This window comes from Myxocyprinus asiaticus, chromosome 19 (assembly GCF_019703515.2).
Source record: "Myxocyprinus asiaticus isolate MX2 ecotype Aquarium Trade chromosome 19, UBuf_Myxa_2, whole genome shotgun sequence".
Lineage (NCBI taxonomy): Eukaryota > Metazoa > Chordata > Actinopteri > Cypriniformes > Catostomidae > Myxocyprinus > Myxocyprinus asiaticus.
In genome coordinates this window covers 22,213,632-22,233,993 of record NC_059362.1, presented here as the reverse complement: position 1 = coordinate 22,233,993, position 20,362 = coordinate 22,213,632, and the positions used below count along the sequence as shown (strand labels likewise).

The window sequence follows — 20,362 nt, the reverse complement described above, 5'->3', positions numbered from 1 at the left end:
TTGGTGGCACGGGGGCACCTACACAATATTAGGCAAGTGGTTTTAATGTTGTGGCTGATCGGTGTAGACCGTAAACAGCAAACAAAGATGTGACCGTGGGCCTGTCAACAGACTATTTAGCAGAAACCGGCCACTTCTGTTAAAATGAATGGGAGAAATTGGAATGGTCAATGGATGTAGATAGGAAGTCCCGCCTTACAGGGAAAGAGCCAATCACCTTTTGATACAGACATCGCCTGTCAATCAACTCGAGAACACGCATGCACATTTACTATACAAGCTGGGAAAATTGCATTTTTTTTTTTTCGTAAGCTGAGGTAAAGTGTTGTCAGAATTCACTGCTGATTTGAAATGTTCTTTGATCATAATCTTGACCAACTGTTTTAGAGATTTCAGTCTTTCCCCATTCAAGTAGATAGGAGCTGCACTTTTATGACTGGAAATAGCTTTCCTAGAGCGTTCAAAAAAATGGCCACCAGTGGACTGACTTGCTATAAAGACATTGCTGTCACTCATTTTGCACGTTCTCATAGCGTAGTTGAAACAGAACATTCAGGTTTAATGTCATTTTCAGATTCATAACAGTTGTAAGCTGAAGGCGCTATTTTGCTACTATTGTGGTTGACAACCGTGAGAAGGTAACAGTCTCAATGCTATCTTTAAAGGGCGGTGTTTTGAAAAGAAGGGGCGTGTCTACTTCAACATTTTGTGGAGGTTCCAGAATGGCTAAAATAGCTTACAGCACAAAAGAATACATCACAATAAACAAAGGAATTCAAGCCAGTATTTTTTTATTTTTTAAATAAGTTTATTTTCAAAATTGAATAAGGGGAGTAAATGGAACTTTGTTTAAAAAGGTTCCATTATTTGTTAATGTAAGAACTGCCTAGCTCACAAAATGAACCCCATACAGCACACATTTTTTTCCTTTTGTTACAGATTTTTTTTTTTTTTTTTTTTTTTAAGTGTAAGTTTAAGAAAACAGAGCTGTGCCCTGGTAGCCCCATAGGCCTCTGAATTTGTCTTGTGAAACCTATCAACTTGTAAGTTAAAACCTATTTATAGGTGTATTTAAATTATTAGCTTTTTTTCCCCATTAATGTGTACTGACCAGATCATTTTCATGAGCCAAACATAAGTGCTCAGCAAATAACGTCAAACATACAAAGATTAAATGATAGCAAGAGAGAACACTGATAGACATTCAGAACTTCTAGTGCGTACATCAGAACTACAGAACATTTAACATGGTTCACCACCTCCTTTTCCATTGGGCATCTTTAAGATGAGTATTAAAGTTTTTCAAACAAAAACAACAAATTCAACAGGATTTAAATTATTCTCAATCTTTCCTTCTCGCTCTTTGGATAAATCACTAAATACCAACTGACATGTTGAAGTTGCACTGAGCACCAAAAACCATTCTGGGGTACATCATATTCAATGGTACCTATATTTTGCAGGAGGGGAAACAGCTGTTTTTGTGTTTCTTGGTAGATGCAGAAGAAAGCGTTTTACTGAAGAGGTTACTATCACAAGATGAAATAGAGCAATAGAGAGAGGAGAGATACAACTGATGTGAGTTTTGAGGATTCTGAACCAACCTGAGGAAGCCATGGTATTTCACCATTATCTTATTGGGGCTGAAAATAAAAATCAGTGGAGGAACAAACGCCACCCCTTGAACTCTAAAACATCCTCATGTGTCAACTGCGACATCTGATGCCAGTTTGTGACTAAGTCAGAATGTGTTATGCATCAAAGGTTAACGTCATTCTAGACCCTGCCTGAATTTGCATGTATCCTATACCTTTTAATCAAGACTTTTTTATGTATTACCATCAAATACTCAAGAACATAAGCAGGAGCCTGGAGCAATCTCTTACAAACAGGCAAAGACCCTAAAATAACCACTTCCAGAATCCAACTGCATTGTGGGGAGAAAGTTCAACTGGTCCTGCAGTGTCACAGTTTGTTTAAATCCTTCATCTGAGGTTACAATATGGAGTAAGCTTTATTATTGGTTCCCTTTCTTAGCAAAAGGTGTTTATAACCGGTGTTTTATACATCAAGTATAGCCTATCTGCATATATTCTCTGTTCTGACTTTGCTGTAGAAAAATAAAATCTATATTTTGTATATATCCCTCTTTAAATTATGCTTTGTTTATTAAGTGTTAAATGGTTAAGAATGTGCACCTTGGGGCCGTATTAAAGAAACTTGATAACACAGACATTCCATATTAAAGAGAAGAGATTTCATTAGCGCTGAAATGTAAAGCCATCTATTTTAGTAAAAGACAATTCTATGGCAAAACTGGTGACTACGGAAACCATGTATAACACATTAAAGGGATAGTTTACCCAAAAATGAATATTCTCTCATCATTAACTCACCTTCATGCCATACCAGATGTGAATGACATTTTTTGTTCTGCAGAACACAAAGATTTGATAGAAGAAAATCTCAGCTCTGTAGGTCCTCACAAAAATTTTGACGGTCCATAAAGCATTTAAAAACAATCCATACGACTCAAGTGGTTAAATCTATATCTTCAGAAGTGATATGATAGGTGTGGGTGAGAAACAAGTCAATATTTAAGTCTTTTTTTTTGCTATAAATTCTCCTCCCCACCCATTAGGTGGCGATATGCATGAAGAATTCAAATCGCCAAAAACAAAAGAAGAAGAATGTGAAAGTGGAAATTGCTAGTAAAAAAGGATTTCAATATTGATCTGTTTCTCACCCACACCTATCATATCACTTCTAAAGATATAGATTTAACCTCTGGAGTTGTTTAGATTACTTTTATGCTGCCTTGATGTGATGTTTGGAGCTTCAATGTTATGGCCGCAATTCACTTGCATTGTATGGGCCTACAGAGCTGAAATATTCTTCTAGAAATTTTTGTGTCCTGCTGAAAAAGTAAATGATGAGAGAATTTTCATTTTTGGGTGAACTACCCCTTTAATGACTGTCATATACTGTAGGACTAACTGACTGATCGAGTATGCGTAACCTGGTGGTGCAGATTTTGATTACATACTGCATTATCAAAGATAACTTGGGATACTCTGTTATTGGGTGTATACTGCAGTATGAACTATGATTAGACCAGCACTCTGGGGTTGTTGGCTTAAATATCCCGAGCAAACCAAACATTCTAACTAGCACTATAACATACTGAGGTCTGATATAATTAACATTATAATTAACAGAATCTGGCTACTTTTTCTATCCTGAATAAGCAATATTGCTCATTAGCACACTAACCTCTGACAATAAGATAGAATAATAAAAATGTATAACATGATCTCCTGACAAGAACAATTTATCAGCAAATACCTGTCATCCAAAAGTGCTAATGAAAGTGACTTTCTTTTATATTAGAAGCTAAAAATATAGTGTTTGAGCTTTTTTCATGAGTAAAAAGATTCCTTTAATAATACAAATCTTAGTTTTGAACTGTTAGCTTTCTAACAGGTACAGGTCCCTACAGAACATTTTTACTCTTTAATTTGAACATTCATGATGTCTAAAGGTGCTTTCACATGACTCGCTTTACCGCTGCTAAATCCACTGAACTCTATAGAGTGAGCACAGACCTTTCGAAGCATCAGCCATTGATTTTCGGACAATTTAGGTGATCTAGCTGTCCTTGGGCAATATCATTGCTAAAATCAAAATGAGAGGTTCTCTGCAGCCAGTTCATCTGGAGATCAAACCGGTGTTTTACGCTGGCACAGAGCAGTGTTGACGCATTGACAAGAATCATATGGAAACCGCTTAATTGTGCAGCTGAAAAAAGACTTTATGACTTTGGGATATGGAAATTTATGTAGAATCAGAGTTTAAATATGAAATATTAGATGAATCTACTGTAAATCTGGCATATCTGAAATTTTAATACTACAACAAGCAAATTAATTTAGATTTAGATTGTCAACATTGGGGTTTTCATTTAGAAAAAAGCTAAAGCTTGTGCTTTGGATAAAGAGAGCTAGAGTTGATCATTTGCCTCTGTGTTATAGCTCTACACTTTGGTAGACCTAAAACACCAACCGAATGCCAGTTTACCATCTTCTCCTATGGGATAGATTCGAAGTTGCTATGATGTTCCTGCAGCTACATACTGTACATGTCAGTGTTACAGAGGTACATTACTTAGCCTATACATTTCTGCGTTACCAGAATTGTCTGAAAGACTAGTTGCAAAATCATGGGAGTTGCATTTAACTGCAATGTAACTGAAATGCCATTGTTCGTTCAGAGCCAACAAGCAGGAAAAAAGGCAAGTGAATATATTCCTGCATTAAAGCTGTGCAAACTTCTCTAAATGACAATTAGGTTTGGTTCTGTGAAATTATATTTCTATCTTTTTTTTCTTAGCTACCTACCTAGTAAAATCATACCCTAAAACACTGTACAACAGTGTAAACAACCATACTGTAAACAATTTTAAAACTAGAGAAAACTATAGCTTAGCCCTAAGTAAATTGTACCTGTATCATTTAAGATAGTTACACACTATGTGAATATATTTCTCATCTTCATAATCCTGCTTTCATTTTTAAGTAAAACACATGGGTACATAATAGCAAATGCCATTAGGCCATTTACAGCCTTCAAAATCTGTAATGAGTGAGGCGGCGGTGCACAACCGCACAATGCAACAGTCGAAGCACCATTTTTATATTTTTGTCTATCTGCGTAATGTACTATATCCTATCCAAAGCCTTCTCTTTTAAGTATTTACAAAGGTAAAACATCTCTCCAAATATGTGGATCTATATTTTTGCAATTACTAAGGTGTCACTGCATAACACAAAGCAAAATATTTAAAGTTTGCCTGTAATATATAACAGTTTTACTAAAATACGAAGGCAGTTTTTAAACCAACTGTGACACAAACTGGATCCAGCACTGCCTGCTTGGCAGGCACACATACATACAAACAAACACATGTGCGCAAGCACATACACACACTTACCCCCATCCCACTGGAAAAATGAAAGTCTGTAAAGAGATCAGCCATCATGTGTATTAAGTTTGCTTTTTTTCCTTTGAATATTAGAAAAAAAGTATATTCAAAGCTACAAATAACAGACTACGCTTTTCATCTCATGCATCATATAAAATATTAGTTTCTCTTTCCTTTTGTCCATATATTTACACATTATTTTACAGGTGAACTGTGCAATAAAAGTTGAATCCACATGACATTCTTAAAAATATTTTCTGACCCATAATTACTTTGACAAGTAAAATGAGAAGGAAAGAGCAAGAGAGGAAAAAGAGAGAAAGAAAAAGAGAGAGACAGAGAGAAAGAGGCGCTGTTTGTCCTGGAGGACTTCTTTGAAGTCTTGAAGCACTTGCTCCAGCTCGTGAACCAGAGCGTTCTGCATAAATTAAACCTGTGAAAGGACGACAACAGCACACATTGGGTGTACAAGACGAACAGACACAATAAAGGATAGGGTGGAAACCTTCTCCCCCTGTGGTGGTGACAGGCCTCTGCTCTCCCACCAGCCAGAAGAAAATTCTGTGTTTTGTGGTTGGACCTCTTCCAGAATTCAGTGCAAGCAGCCATTGATCAAAACATAGGTCGGAGAGGGCAAAGGGTGGACAACAATGCCCTTTTAGGTCTTGCCCTCCACCTGAGCCTACACGTAGTGGAAGGGAAGCTTATTTGAGAGGGTACAGTACAAATACTGCTATTGTTTTCATACAGCTTCAAACAACCTCTTTCCACCAGGCTGCTAGACTGCTCAGTGGAAATTTGGTTCGGTCCCTGCTGCCCTGTGAACAGTCACTGCCCAGTTACTGCGGCGGTGCGTTGGAGCGGCCTGACATGCTGTCTGACCTATGAGCTGCCAGTTGCTGGAGCTGCTGTTGTTGATGTTGCTGCTGCAGCTGCTGTTGTTGATGCTGCTGCAGCTGCTGCTGTTGTTGATGCTGCTGCTGCAGCTGTTGCTGATGCTGTTGCAGCTGCTGCTGTTGTTGATGGTGTTGCTGTAGCTGTTGCTGCTGTTGTTGCAGTTGCTGCTGTTGTTGTGTTGTGGTTGCAAATGTGCCTTGCTGCGGCAGAGGAAATGCTGCCTGAAGGATGAGCTGAGCAGACTGGTTGTTGTGTAAAAGACGAGGTGCCTACAAGAGAAAAATTTCAACATAAAGGACGTAATTCAAAAATACAATATATATTTAAAGACCGCTGGGCTCAACATTAAGGATGGCACAATGTGTGAGAGACTTTTGGGGCTAGTTGACGGAGCGGTCTTTTACCATGTCGGGACAGAGATTGCATTCCTACCATTGTTAGTTTAGTTTTTTGAGTGTATGTAGCTTCAGATTAGTTTGAGTTTTTTAGTATTTTTATGTTTGTTTATTTTTCATGATTACCTATTGTTATTGCCATCTTGTGGAATTTTCATGTTTAATGAAGATGGGTTGTAAAGGTTTGAAATTTTACAACAAACTAATTATCAAAATATTACTCACTACAATCTTGACCAACACAAAGTAGGTATTCGTTTTAAAGCTTAGAAGCTCTACTTTACAATGCATGTAGGAATTATAACCAAAACTGAACAAGTGCTTTGAAATTTGCTGACAAAACAGAAGTGTTCCTTTTTGATAATTTATTTCCACTGTACACATTATTGTAATCTGAAAAACATCAAACTCATCAAACAGCCATGTGGCATATGTTGTTGGAAAGCTCTCAAAGAGTGGAATACAACCAGCTTTAAAATGTAGCGAGTAATAGCTAAGTATACTGGATGTCTTTGACATACATGTTTCATGTGAACGGGTGTTGCTCATATGCCGCGTTTTCTCTTATAACTTCACGAAAAATTAACAGAATATACCATTACTTACTACGATTACATTTAAAACAAGCCCAAACACAAAGTAAACGGATGCATAGATCATTAGATAACCCACACAAAGCACAATGTGCACCCAGCATCTGGAATCTTGTTATCTGGCTACAAACACGTTAGCTTTCCTGAATCAGATGACATCATCAGAAATGCTGTAGCGTCATGGAATGCTAAACCAGTCGGGTTTGAGGTCAGGTTGCTCCAACCAGTGGTGCTAGTCCTCCATATTTGGGCAGAGAGTCATGTGATCAATCACTCTTAATTACATATGGCCACCTAGAGATGGTGCAAAGTACATGACACAGACTCAATAATGGCTCAAATGGCACAGAATGAAACTCATTCTGTGAAATTTCATTACTAAAATCATGACTGCATGCTATGCAAACCTTCAGTCATTGTTGTCTTTGCATATGTAATTAGTTCTTATGTACAATTATTATGTTTTATTTGTTTGGAGAGGCTTTTGGACACTTGATGTTTTTGGACACTAGCATAAATTATGCAATAACTTTTGATTGCTTTGTTGTATCAACACAAAATTTTACTCAATTACAGGTGATTGGAAACAAAATAAAAGTCGTTTTTTGGAGCCACCTTTATTTACACCCTGATGTTCATTCTAAAACTAAGTACTAAAACTAAATGTCATTTTTATTTTAACATAGGTCATGAAAGTGTATTTTAGTTTTCCAATGTTATGTTAGTTTTTAGTTTTTATTTCATGTTGTTTTCATTTTATTTCATGTTTTTTGGTTTTCACTACCAATAATAATGCCTACGTTCCATCGATCTTACATCCGTTCATTATTTGTAAGTGTTTTTATGCCTTGCGAACTTAAACATTTGGTTTCCTGTGATGTTTTGCGGATTCAGCTGAAACGTCTGTATGTATGTCACCAGGGTAACAATATCTAGATGACTGACATAGATGAGGATTTGTCGCAGTTGCTAAAGTGACCAGCAAAGCATTAGTTAAAATGGGATGAAAATTTTAAACAGTAAATAAATCAGTAATGTTTCACATATTATGCCATCTTTTCCAGCAAATGTGTTTATGGCATTTATAGCTCTTAAGCTGCATTATAGCTTAAGAATATCCATCTATTATAGCAAATTAAAACATTTTATAATTTTTTGTTTGTTTGTTTGTTTTGTTTTTTGGAAAGAAAACAATGTTTAAAGAAAAACAAATTAATTTTTTTGGACAATTAAGTATAAATATATGTTCTTAAAAAATGATAATTTATAATTTTTTTGGTGGTGGGACAGTGAAAATGTTGACAGGGCAAGTAAAAATCTGCTATTCTAGGCACTTAGCAGGACATTGCTAGTACTTAGCAGGAAGTAAAGAATAAAAAAATGCTTGGTTATTTTCTTTAGTAACTTAGTTGCTGTTTTGATCAGTAACCTTAGTCTTAATCAGTAACAGTCCTGTTACTTTGAATGGTACCTGTAGGAATTGTGTTTGCTGCTGGGCAAGCTGAGCCTGGGCCTGGCCTTGCTGTTGGGCTGTTCCTGTAGCTGTCTGTGACTGCATCTGGGCCTGCTGCTCCTGTGTCTGCGCAGATGGCTGCTGGGTGATGCTGATTGTTTGAGCTTGGCCCTGCTGTGGTGCAAAAGCAGTCACCACCTGCCCCATGAACATGGTGGTAGGCACCATAACTGCACTGCATGCCATTGGACCGGTTACTAGCTTAGTGAGTAGCTGTGGGGCACTGGGGAACCTGTGAGAGGAGGAGAGGCAGTGGTTTGTTATTAGTTTCTGTTTTCTGTGCAGGTGTCACATGCACCATGGCATGGCCAGGTTTTTCCATGGGTGTCTAAGGCATCTTTTATCATGCAGTAGCAATGGTCTAATATACAGCTAATGTTTTAAAGGGATAGTTCACCCAAAACTGAAATTTCTGTCATTATTAACTCAAAAAGAGATGTTTGGCAGAGTGAAAGCCTCAGTCACTATTTACTTTCATTGTATGGAAAAAAATATGAATAAGGCTGTTACTCTGCCAAACATCTCCTTTTGTGTTCCATTGAAGAAGGAAAGTCATACAGGACATGAGAGTAAATGATGACAGAATTTTGATTTTTGTGTCAAAATGTTCCTTTTAAGCTGGTACTTGGATAGTTCCTTGGTTAAATAAGCATGATCACAAAATCAGCCAATACAAACATTGAACCTAAATAGATTAAAAAAGGCAAATACAATAAATAGAAAGACAGATTGATCAGAGGAGCTATTAATATATATAGAAATAGGCAATGTAACACAGTTCAAATGATTGCTGAAGCCAGTCAATTATAATAAACTTTACTACAGTACTGTGCTGATGAAGTTGATGTGATTTGCCCCAAGGCCTTTCGTACCGTATCTGCCGGTCGTGTGAGAATGTGCCAACTGCGGCTCCGCTGGAGCTGCTGTTCTGGGCCAGGCTTGTGGCGATCTGCACTACGTTGGCCTGTGTCGGCTGAGAGATCATCATGGTGTTATACAGAGATGCAGGCAGTGCTCCCTGAGGTGACTGCAACGTGTGAGACGGCCTCTGATACTGCTTAGAAACAGACACACAGAGAGAGAACCTGGTTCCACACTGAAAAAAACTAAAAAATGCAAGTCGATCGATTTACTAAATAATATTATTTGTGATTCTCTTGATCTTATAAAGCCTGGCATATGAAAGACTGTCAGAAAATTCTACGTTTTTTAAATTAAACTGTTTTAGTACCATAAAACAAAATATAAAAAGCAATCGTATGAAAAAAACAAATGCATGATTATAGGCTTTAGAGGTAATTTTTCCTCCAATTAGTTTCCCATTTGGTGTTTTTACTTATTTTTTTCTTCCACAGCATTTGCATTTTTATTTTTTGCCAAATTAGTTAATTAAATCTCTTTTTCCTGTCCTTTTGACTAAATTTGTTTATATATACACTTTATATATACTGTATATATCTATATATATATCTATATCTATATATACCAATCAGCCACAACATTAAAACCACCTGCCTAATATTGTGTAGGTCCCCCTCGTGCCACCAAAACAGCGCCAACCCGCATCTCAGAAAAGCATTCTGAGATGCTATTCTTCTCACCACAATTGTACAGAGTGGTTATCTGAGTTACCGTAGACTTTGTCAGTTCAAACCAGTCTGGCCAACAAGGCATTTCCGTCCACAGAACTGCCACTCACTGGATGTTTTTTTGTTTTTGGTGCCAGATGGGCTGGTTTGAATATTTCTGTAACTGCTGGTCTCCTGGGATTTTCACACACAACAGTCTCTAGAATTTACTCAGAATGGTGCCAAAAACAAAAAACATCCAGTGAGCAGCAGTTCTGTGGATGGCAACACCTTGTTGATGAGAGAGGTCATCAGAGAATGGCCAGACTGGTTAGAACTAACAAAGGCTACAGTAACTCAGATAACCCCTCTGTACAATTGTGGTAAGAATAGTATCTCAGAATGCTATTCTGAAATGCGGATTGGCGCTGTTTTGGCGGCACGAGGGGGTATATATATATGTATATAAAATATATATATTGAAATTACAAGTTTTTTTCAGTAATCTTCATTATAATATTCTGACTGTCCTGTTTCTTTTTCTTCATAAATTAAAGGATGTAGAGGCATGCATATCATATACATTCATATTTTTCTTCATATTTATTATTTATACCATTTATTTGTCTATGACAGCATGTCATATTTCAAATTTGTCATATTTGAAATCTGAGATACCTTTTTGCCCTCTAAAACAAATATAAATACAGCTGCAAGCAGTAATTAGCGGGGTTCAAGCGTTTTAGGTCATTTAAGTACATATATAACAGATATTAAGTATTAATTAGTTTGTCAGCAACTAAAACAATAATAAAGTGCCTTAACTGTTAGAAACATCAGGTTAGAAAGCACAGAGATATGGCATTTTTTACATTCCTGACTGTTACAGCGCCACCAAGGCATTTTTTTCATGTGTCCTCTGACTGATCTCCTACATAAGTTTTTAAAATTTGGTTTTTAAAAAAAAAACGGTTAAAAGAGTTTTAACCGTTTAAGAAAAAGTGGCCACACACACATCATACATTTTGGCTTACTGTTGCAACACTGCATTAAAAATTCCAACTTTTTCTGATAATTTTTGATATTGGGACTTCAGAGAGCCCTTCTGCACTGGTTTGGTTCCGATCGGCGAACAGCCTAGGACTGGTTCAAATAGTTGGTGAAAGTTGATTGGTCGATGGCAGCCATGTTTTTCAAGAAATGCGACTCTCCTCACAGACCTTGATTGCACTTTGAATTTAAAAATGTAAAGTCGATTTAAAGTCAATTGGACTAACGGTTCGCCATAGTTAGAGACATTTTTATAATTATAGCGCCACCAAGAGGCAGAGGTACGCAATGTTTTTCATGTGTCCTCATATTGCACCGTACATAAGACTTCCAGGTTTGGTGACAATTTCTCATTCCGTTCAAAAGTTATAACCATTTAAGTAAAAGTGGCCACGCCCACTTTGTACGTTTTGGTATACTGTTGCAACAATGAATCTAAAGTTCTAACTTTTTTTGATAATTATTTATTTTGGGACTCCAGAGAATCTCTCTTCACTGGTTTGGTTCCGATCGGGGGAACGGCCTAGGACTAGTTAGATAAATAAGTTTTTTTTAAATAATCTTAAATATTTAACGAACGATTTGGTTCTTGAGGCAAAGTTAATAAAAGAAAACCTCACTTTGAGGCTACTTAACTAGGTAATTTAAACATAACTTATTCTATTATGTTGAAATTATGTAAACAAATTGTGTTTTCTGACAAATAATTAATAATTAAACCAAGAGGAAAACATATGTTGATATAAATTAATTGATTCATGTGGAACCAATGTACATGATTAAATCATGTAAATTCAAAGCAGTTTTTTTCAGTGCACTCAAAAATGGGTTTCAGGGCTCCGAAAGGGGTTTCAGCACTCTGAAATTGGTCTAAGCACTTCGAATGTAGGAATTAGCAGGGGTTCCCAAACTTTATGACTATTAAACTTCCATATTTTCCAAGAATTTTTTTAGTCATTCAGATTACTGGATTAGGATTTTTTTTTTTTTTTTAAATTGCACTTTCAAGATTTAGGTTGGAAAATCCCTATTATGGATTTCCCTCATATTTTCAGGTTTTCCATAACCATTGAAACCCTGAATTAGGGGTGCAACTAACAACAATTTTCATTATCAATCTGATGATTATTTATAAGATTAATCAATTAATGGGATATTCCACATCATGCCCAATGCACAACTTCAAGCAACTGAAGTCTAATGTATTTTACACAGTCTAAAAAGAAAAAAGAAAAACGTAAAATTAAATTTCAAACAATTTTTTTAAAATTACAATATACAGTGGAGAAAAGTTTAAATACTCAAACTATAAAGAAAATAAAGAAAAACTAAAAGTGTTAACAGGTTAGGTGGTTAGAGGTTCAAATTTATGAAGGTACACACATTCCCCTCCTCTGAACATAGTAAAGTGTTACTGTAATCAAATTTCTTTTTGCTGTAATGAAGATAGGGAGGACTGTATATTTTATATTTATATTTTAAAGGTGCACTCAGTAAATTTTACCCTCATTAAAAAACTTTGTCCTAAATAAATAAATTGTAATTTTAATACATATGTATAAAATCATGAATACTCACATGAGACAAGGATTGCAGTCCTATCAGTAACCTTACAAAAGCTGTTTTATTCTACATGGGTGCTGCCATGTTAGGATCACATGACTGCCCGAACACTATTCACTTAATCTCAGTAACCGCCCAATTATTGGACACTTTCACTCATGGATTAAATTAATCATGATTGACTGTGAATAGTGAATTTATAAAAGGACATCTGTAACTGAAAACTATTGATTTCGAATGATGCTGCATCCAAGCCGCTAGGTGTCACTGTCAGTCCAAAATGACACAAAGACAAAAGTTACTTAGATGAAGTAATCTCAATAAAAATAACTTTTCATATAAAAATGCAATGATTTATGTTACATATAGGATTTCAATCAATTAAGGATCATTTAAAACCTTAAATTGATAAATTGTTCCAAAAACTAATATTGTAAATTCAGGAACCATGGGTTCCCTTCGGTTCCTCCCAAGGTTTTCTCTCTGTTTACCTAAACATCTTATGGAGGTTTTTGGCTTTTTCAAAAGTAGAATTAAGGCAAAATTTTCTTTAAAGCTGCTTTGACACCCCATGTATTGTAAAAAGCGCTATACAAATAAAACTGACTTGACACACATCTCTTACCTGTGTTAGGGTGGAGCTCTGATCTCTGAGAAGGTTTTGTTGCTGTGGTGGTGCCTGCTGCGGATGCTGTGTGACAGTGTGCTGTGTCCCTGTATGTGTGGATTGCAGGCCACTCTGCAGACTCCCTGCTGACACCACTGCCCCCTGCATGGACAGAGTGCCCCCTGGCTGCACGGATGACCCCTGCGTCAACTGTACTGAGCCGAGGTTGAGACCACCTCCTCCTGGCTGCAGGAACATCTACATTCACACACAAGAGGGTGTCATTTAAAGACAGAGAGTGCACTTTTACACATACAATAAAGTTTTTAGTGTGCACACCACAACTTTAAGCTGTCTGCAAAAAAGTAAGATGACTGACAACAGCAAGATATTTAATTGTTTGCTCTCTAAGCCTGTGAAAAGAATTGTGATTGATTGCTTGATAGATTTCATGAAGGCAAGCTTAAAAATATGGCCTATTTTGACTCAGAAAGATTGGATTCAGCTATTATTTATGAGTATGGTATTGATGATGCTTAATGAAGCGCTTCTAGTGAGCCGGGAGAAGTTTTAGGACAGGCAACATTCCTTAAGATATCTGCACTCTTAAAAGATCCCATGACATCATGGGATTTTAGCTTTGTTTTGTTGTTAGCTTTGAGGCGTACTAGTGTACTCTTAAAAGTTGACAGAGACCTTTAGCAGATATATAAATGTAAAATTACAGTACTTTCTATTCTGGGAAAACAGGCCAGAAAATATGAATAAACTAAAATCATATTGGCAGTTTTTTTTTTTTTTTTAAGCCTTTCGATAAGTCCCACCCACAACATTTCAACACAGGAAAGAACTGTGCTCATAAAGCCATTTCTTGGAGTTTTTAAGAATTTAAGATCATTCTGGATTGTCTGATTTTATCAAAGGCTGTGAAAAGTTTGAGAACCAAATTATGGCCACTACTATTAAAGGAATAGATCATTAAAAATTATAATTTTCTCATCATTTACTCACCCTTATGCAGTCTCAAACTCATATGACATTCTTTCTTCTGTGGAACACATCTGTACATCTACAAAATTTTCTTTGTTTGTGTTTCATAGAAGATCGAAAGTCATACGAGTTTGAGACTGCATAAGGGTGAGTTAATAATAATGATAAGAGAATTATTATTTTTGGGGGAACTATTTAGGAGGGGAAACAAAAATTCACAAAATAGCTCGCAAAAGTCTGATCTAAAAGAAAGCAATTAATTTAATCTTAATTTGATATCCTCTAAACATTTCTACTAAGACAACAAGATGATCTTCATGTACAATATATATATATATATATATATATATATATATATATATATATATATATATATATATATATATATATATAATTATTTTTTTTTTTTTTTCAAACACTAATACTATCCTTTTACTAGAAGCTAGGGGTCTGTCTTACCTGTAGGCCCTGTCCCTGCACCTTCTGCAGCTCTTCCTGGATTTGCCGCAATTCTTCTTGTTGTCTCTGGATGTTGGCCTCAATCATGCGTGTGCGCTGTTCCAGCTGATCTTTGAGATGTTGCATTGCATCCATCTGCGTTGAAAACTGCAGCACCGGCTGCAAATCAATGAACAGCACCAGTCATGTGACTGTTAAACAGAGCCTCACTGGACTTCCACAACATAACATAAGGGTTAATGCTTTCAGCACAATACTGGTCTTCAAACAGTTTCTGCAAAATACCTTGTGGCAAGAAAACAAAGGCACTTAAAGGTATAGTTCATCCAAAAATGAAAATTCTCTCATCCTCATACCATCCCAGTTGTGTGACTTCCTTTTGCATAACTCAAACAAAGATTTTTAGCAGAATATCTCAGCTCTGTTGGTCCGTATACAATGCAAGTGAATGATGACCAAAACTCTGAAGCTCCACAAAGCACATAAAGGCAGCACAAAAGTAATCCATATGACTCCAGTGGTTTAATCAATGTTTTCTGAAGCTATCTATTTGATTTTGGGTGAGAACAGACCAAAATATAACTCCTTTCTAGATGCCGCTAGGAAGTGTAATCGAGCTTTCAATCATGATCGCCAAGGAGACTGCAGATGTCAAGATTTATAGTGAAAACTGAGTTACAGTTTGGTCTGGTCTCTCCCAAAACCGACTGAATCGATTCAGAAGACATGGATTTAACCACTGGAGTCTTATGGATTAATGCTGCCTTTATGTGCTTTTTGGAGCTTTAAAGTGTTTGACCCCATTTACTTGCACTGTATGGACCAACAGAGCTGAGATATTTTTCTAAAATTGTTTGTTTGTGTTCAGCAGAAGAAAGAAAGTCATACACATCTGGGATAGCATGAGGGTGAGTAAATGATGAATTTTTGGGTGAACTATCCCTTGAAAGTTTAAGAGCAAACAGAACTGAAGAAAATACAGCCCCAAGAGTTTAACACAAATACCACAGTTTGTCAACGGAACTTCAAACTGTGTATATATATATATATATATATATATATATATATATATATATATATACAGGTGCATCTCAATAAATTAGAATGTCGTGGAAAAGTTCATTTATTTCAGTAATTCAACTCAAATCGTGAAACTCGTGTATTAAATACATTCAATGCACACAGACTGAAGTAGTTTAAGTCTTTGGTTCTTTTAATTGTGATGATTTTGGCTCACATTTAACAAAAACCCACCAATTCACCAATCTCAAAAAATTAGAATATGGTGACATGCCAATCAGCTAATCAACTCAAAACACCTGCAAAGGTTTCCTGAGCCTTCAAAATGGTCTCTCAGTTTGGTTCACTAGGCTACGCAATCATGGGGAAGACTGCTGATCTGACAGTTGTCCAGAAGACAATCATTGACACCCTTCACAAGGAGGGTAAGCCACAAACATTCATTGCCAAAGAAGCTGGCTGTTCACAGAGTGCTGTATCCAAGCATGTTAACAGAAAGTTGAGTGGAAGGAAAAAGTGTGGAAGAAAAAGATGCACAACCAACCGAGAGAACCGCAGCCTTATGACTGTCAAGCAAAATCGATTCAAGAATTTGGGTGAACTCCACAAGGAATGGACTGAGGCTGGGGTCAAGGCATCAAGAGCCACCACACACAGACATGTCAAGGAATTTGGCTACAGTTGTCGTATTCCTCTTGTTAAGCCACTCCTGAACCACAGACAACGTCAGAGGCGTCTTACCTGGGCTAAGGAGAAGAAGAACTGGACTGTTGCCCAGTGGTCCAAAGTCCTCTTTTCAGATGAGAGCAAGTTTTGTATTTCATTTGGAAACCAAGGTCCTAGAGTCTGGAGGAAGGGTGGAGAAGCTCATAGCCCAAGTTGCTTGAAGTCCAGTGTTAAGTTTCCACAGTCTGTGATGATTTGGGGTGCAATGTCATCTGCTGGTGTTGGTCCATTGTGTTTTTTGAAAACCAAAGTCACTGCACCCGTTTACCAAGAAATTTTGGAGCACTTCATGCTTCCTTCTGCTGACCAGCTTTTTAAAGATGCTGATTTCATTTTCCAGCAGGATTTGGCACCTGCCCACACTGCCAAAAGCACCAAAAGTTGGTTAAATGACCATGGTGTTGGTGTGCTTGACTGGCCAGCAAACTCACCAGACCTGAACCCCATAGAGAATCTATGGGGTATTGTCAAGAGGAAAATGAGAAACAAGAGACCAAAAAATGCAGATGAGCTGAAGGCCACTGTCAAAGAAACCTGGGCTTCCATACCACCTCAGCAGTGCCACAAACTGATCACCTCCATGCCACGCCGAATTGAGGCAGTAATTAAAGCAAAAGGAGCCCCTACCAAGTATTGAGTACATATACAGTAAATGAACATACTTTCCAGAAGGCCAACAATTCACTAAAAATGTTTTTTTTTTATTGGTCTTATGATGTATTCTAATTTTTTGAGATAGTGAATTGGTGGGTTTTTGTTAAATGTGAGCCAAAATCATCACAATTAAAAGAACCAAAGACTTAAACTACTTCAGTCTGTGTGCATTGAATTTATTTAATACACGAGTTTCACAATTTGAGTTGAATTACTGAAATAAATGAACTTTTCCACGACATTCTAATTTATTGAGATGCACCTGTATATATACACACACAGATCAGCCACAACATTAAAACCACCTGCTTAATATTGTGTAGGTCCCCCACGTGCCACCAAAACAGCGCCAACCCGCATCTCAGAATAGCATTCTGAGATGATATTCTTCTCACCACAATTGTACAGAGCGGTTATCTGAGTTACCGTAGACTTTGCCAGTTCTGATGGTTGATGTGAACATTATCTGAAGCTCCTGACCCATATCTGCATGATTTTATGCACTGCACTGCTGCCACACAATTGGCTGATTAGATAATCACATGGAGGATTGTTGGTGCCAGACAGGCTGGTTTGAGTATTTCTGTAACTGCTGATCTCCTGGGATTTTCATGCACAACAGTCTCTAGAATTTACTCAGAATGGTGCAAAAAAACAAAAAACATCCAGTGAGCAGTAGTTCTGTGGATGGAAACGCCTTGTTGTTGAGAGAGGTCAACAGAGAATGGCCAGACTGGTTCGAACTGACAGAGTCTACGGTAACTCAGATAACCACTCTGTACAACTGTGGTGAGAAGAATAGCATCTCAGAATGCTATTCGGAGATGTCGGTTGGTGCTGTTTTGGTGGCACGTGGGGGACCTACACAATATTAAGCAGGTGGTTTTAATGTTGTGGCTGATCTGTGTGTGTGTATATATATATATATATATATAAACTCAGCAAAAAAAGAAACGTCCCTTTTTCAGGACACTGTATTTTAAAGATAATTTTGTAAAAATCCAAATAACTTTACAGATCTTTATTGTAAAGGGTTTAAACAATGTTTTCCATGCTTGTTCAATGAACCATAAACAAGTAATGAACATACATCTGTGGAATGGTCGTTAAGACACTAACAGCTTACAGATGTAGGCAATTAAGGTCACAGCTATAAAAACTTAGGACACAAACGAGACCTTTCTACTGACACTAAAAGAAAGATGGTCAAGAATGGCATTTGTGCATGTAAGAAGTAAGATACAGAATTGAAATAGTACTACAGATGATGTAGAAAGACTGGTATTGCTACATTATTTTCTTATCGACTTTATACTGAAGTATCAGTACTTTTGGCAAACATAGTGCCACCCACCACGTTATGGGCAGTACTAAAAATAGTGACAGACCAATAAATCAGCCAGGTAAATATACATACATACACCACACTGCTCTCTATATGTTGGCATCGGGCACTGATGATGATGGTTATATTACCTGCACAGTGGGCTGCAGTTGCTGTGGCTGCTGAGGCTGAGACACCAGAGATGTGGCCATTGTATGTCCTGTGTTTTGAGAGCTCATTGACTGAAAAGGGACAACACACACAGTTCACTACTCACACATACACACACACAACCAAGAACAACGTAACAAACAGCTAAACTAGAAATTATTACAACAGCAGCAGAATTGCTAGAGGAGATGTTCTTTCAGAAGCCATTTCATTCAATTTAACTCACTTGGACAATGGGGTTATACATTTCTTAGAGTTTCAATGATGATGACATATACAAACCTGACTGCTAATGGAGGACCTCCGCTGTGATGTCATCTCAATGGCGGACACTGATTGGCGGGGCAGTGTGCTATGGTCTGTCTGCAGCTTTGTCTGTGTGGCTAAAAACACACAAACATATTTCCAAACTATTACAATATTCTCATATACAGCATCAATCCATGGTCCACGGACATTATCAACATCAAAAGTTTAGGTTAAAATGTATATGAATGTCTAAGGGAAAGTGCAAATTTGGTGTTGTAACTGGTCATAACTTTTTAGCCTACACTCATTCAATTTAAATGGTCCTTTGAGAAGTTTCTCAATTATAAGGTCATATAAGCTGCATGCAGAATATTTTATGTCAACCGCTCTTAAACATGTTTTGGATCATGGCGTTCTCTCTGTGGTAAGTAATACATACACGTGGGGTCAGAGACAGCGGTGTGTGAGGAGGACTTGCGGGAGCTTCGTGAGGAGGCAGAAGGTGTGCGGCTGTGATCGAAGCGCTCCAGCGCCTCCTTTAGGCTGGAGGTGTTCAACTGAGACTCGGAGCCCGAGTCTTGAGACTGAAACAGTGGGTGAAAGTGGTTGATTGCCATATTATTTTTATTTTATTTTTTTTGCATGGTACTTTACATATTTTCCAGTTATATTTGTTGGATGACGTGGAACTGAGAATTTAATTCAGGAATGTCTCACCTTGTCTGCTGAGATCTCAGGTGGCGACTCCTCAATACCCAGCTCCCTGCGCTGTTCCGCCCTTACTTCAGCATAACTGAAAGAGAAAACACACAGAGACCATATATCAGACCATAACAATTCTGTTTCTTTCTTGTCAGTAGGTGATCCAAAGAAACATGTACACTTGTTTTGCTATACTTATGATGGTCAAACATCTAAATATTTTCTCAAACATTTTATAAATCATACTTGTGATCCAATCAGACAAATGATCCTAAATGGGACAAATATTTTCTTAATTCAAATCTTAAATTCCAAAGGTTGTAAGATGCAGTGTAAGGGTTAGGGAGTATTTATCATAATTAAAGAACCATTTAACCTCGTCAGGGGCGTAGATTCCATGGGGATGGGGGAAGGTAACCCCACAATAATCAAAACAAGCAATTACAACCCCCCCCAAAAAACAAAACAAAAACATATTTATACCATGATCAATAGAAACGTATGAATGCTTCACACTGCAAACCCCCCAATGTTCAAGCCAAATCTACACCCTTGAACCTCGTGCGAGCCCGCGCCAACATGCTTGGACATTGTATTTTGGCTTCGCTATATGCAACGCAGTTCAGGAGACTCTGTGCTATCAGTAAAGGGTTAACTTTCGACGCACTGAGTCATGTGACAAAACAACATGGCACTGATCACAGCGGAGTTTGTCTTTGGGAGAAACACCAACAAAACTACATGTGGTAAGAAACCTAATTACGTTTTTACATTAAAACCTGTTTGTGTCAAAAGATTAGAGACTCTAGTTTCATCTGATATGCCATTTTAAAAATGTTAGCGATTTATTATGAAACTGCTAAACAGAATGTACACTATGGTGGACAATAGCCCTAGGTT

General features: G+C 37.2%; 1 protein-coding gene across 1 annotated transcript in view; it reads right to left on the bottom strand.

Moving 5' to 3' along the window:
- Window positions 1-786: 786 nt before the first annotated feature.
- Window positions 787-20,362, bottom strand: part of LOC127409862 (circadian locomoter output cycles protein kaput-like) — an 88,630-nt gene continuing 69,054 nt past the window's right edge. Inside the window, exons 18-26 of the mRNA XM_051644771.1 lie at window positions 19,478-19,553; window positions 19,200-19,344; window positions 18,794-18,894; window positions 18,493-18,582; window positions 14,617-14,775; window positions 13,186-13,425; window positions 9,252-9,436; window positions 8,338-8,611; window positions 787-6,147 (exon numbers count right to left, since the gene is read on the bottom strand). Coding sequence (XP_051500731.1) covers window positions 5,821-6,147; window positions 8,338-8,611; window positions 9,252-9,436; window positions 13,186-13,425; window positions 14,617-14,775; window positions 18,493-18,582; window positions 18,794-18,894; window positions 19,200-19,344; window positions 19,478-19,553 — 1,597 coding nt within the window. The 3' untranslated portion in view covers window positions 787-5,820. The remainder of the gene's footprint in view (window positions 6,148-8,337; window positions 8,612-9,251; window positions 9,437-13,185; window positions 13,426-14,616; window positions 14,776-18,492; window positions 18,583-18,793; window positions 18,895-19,199; window positions 19,345-19,477; window positions 19,554-20,362) is intronic.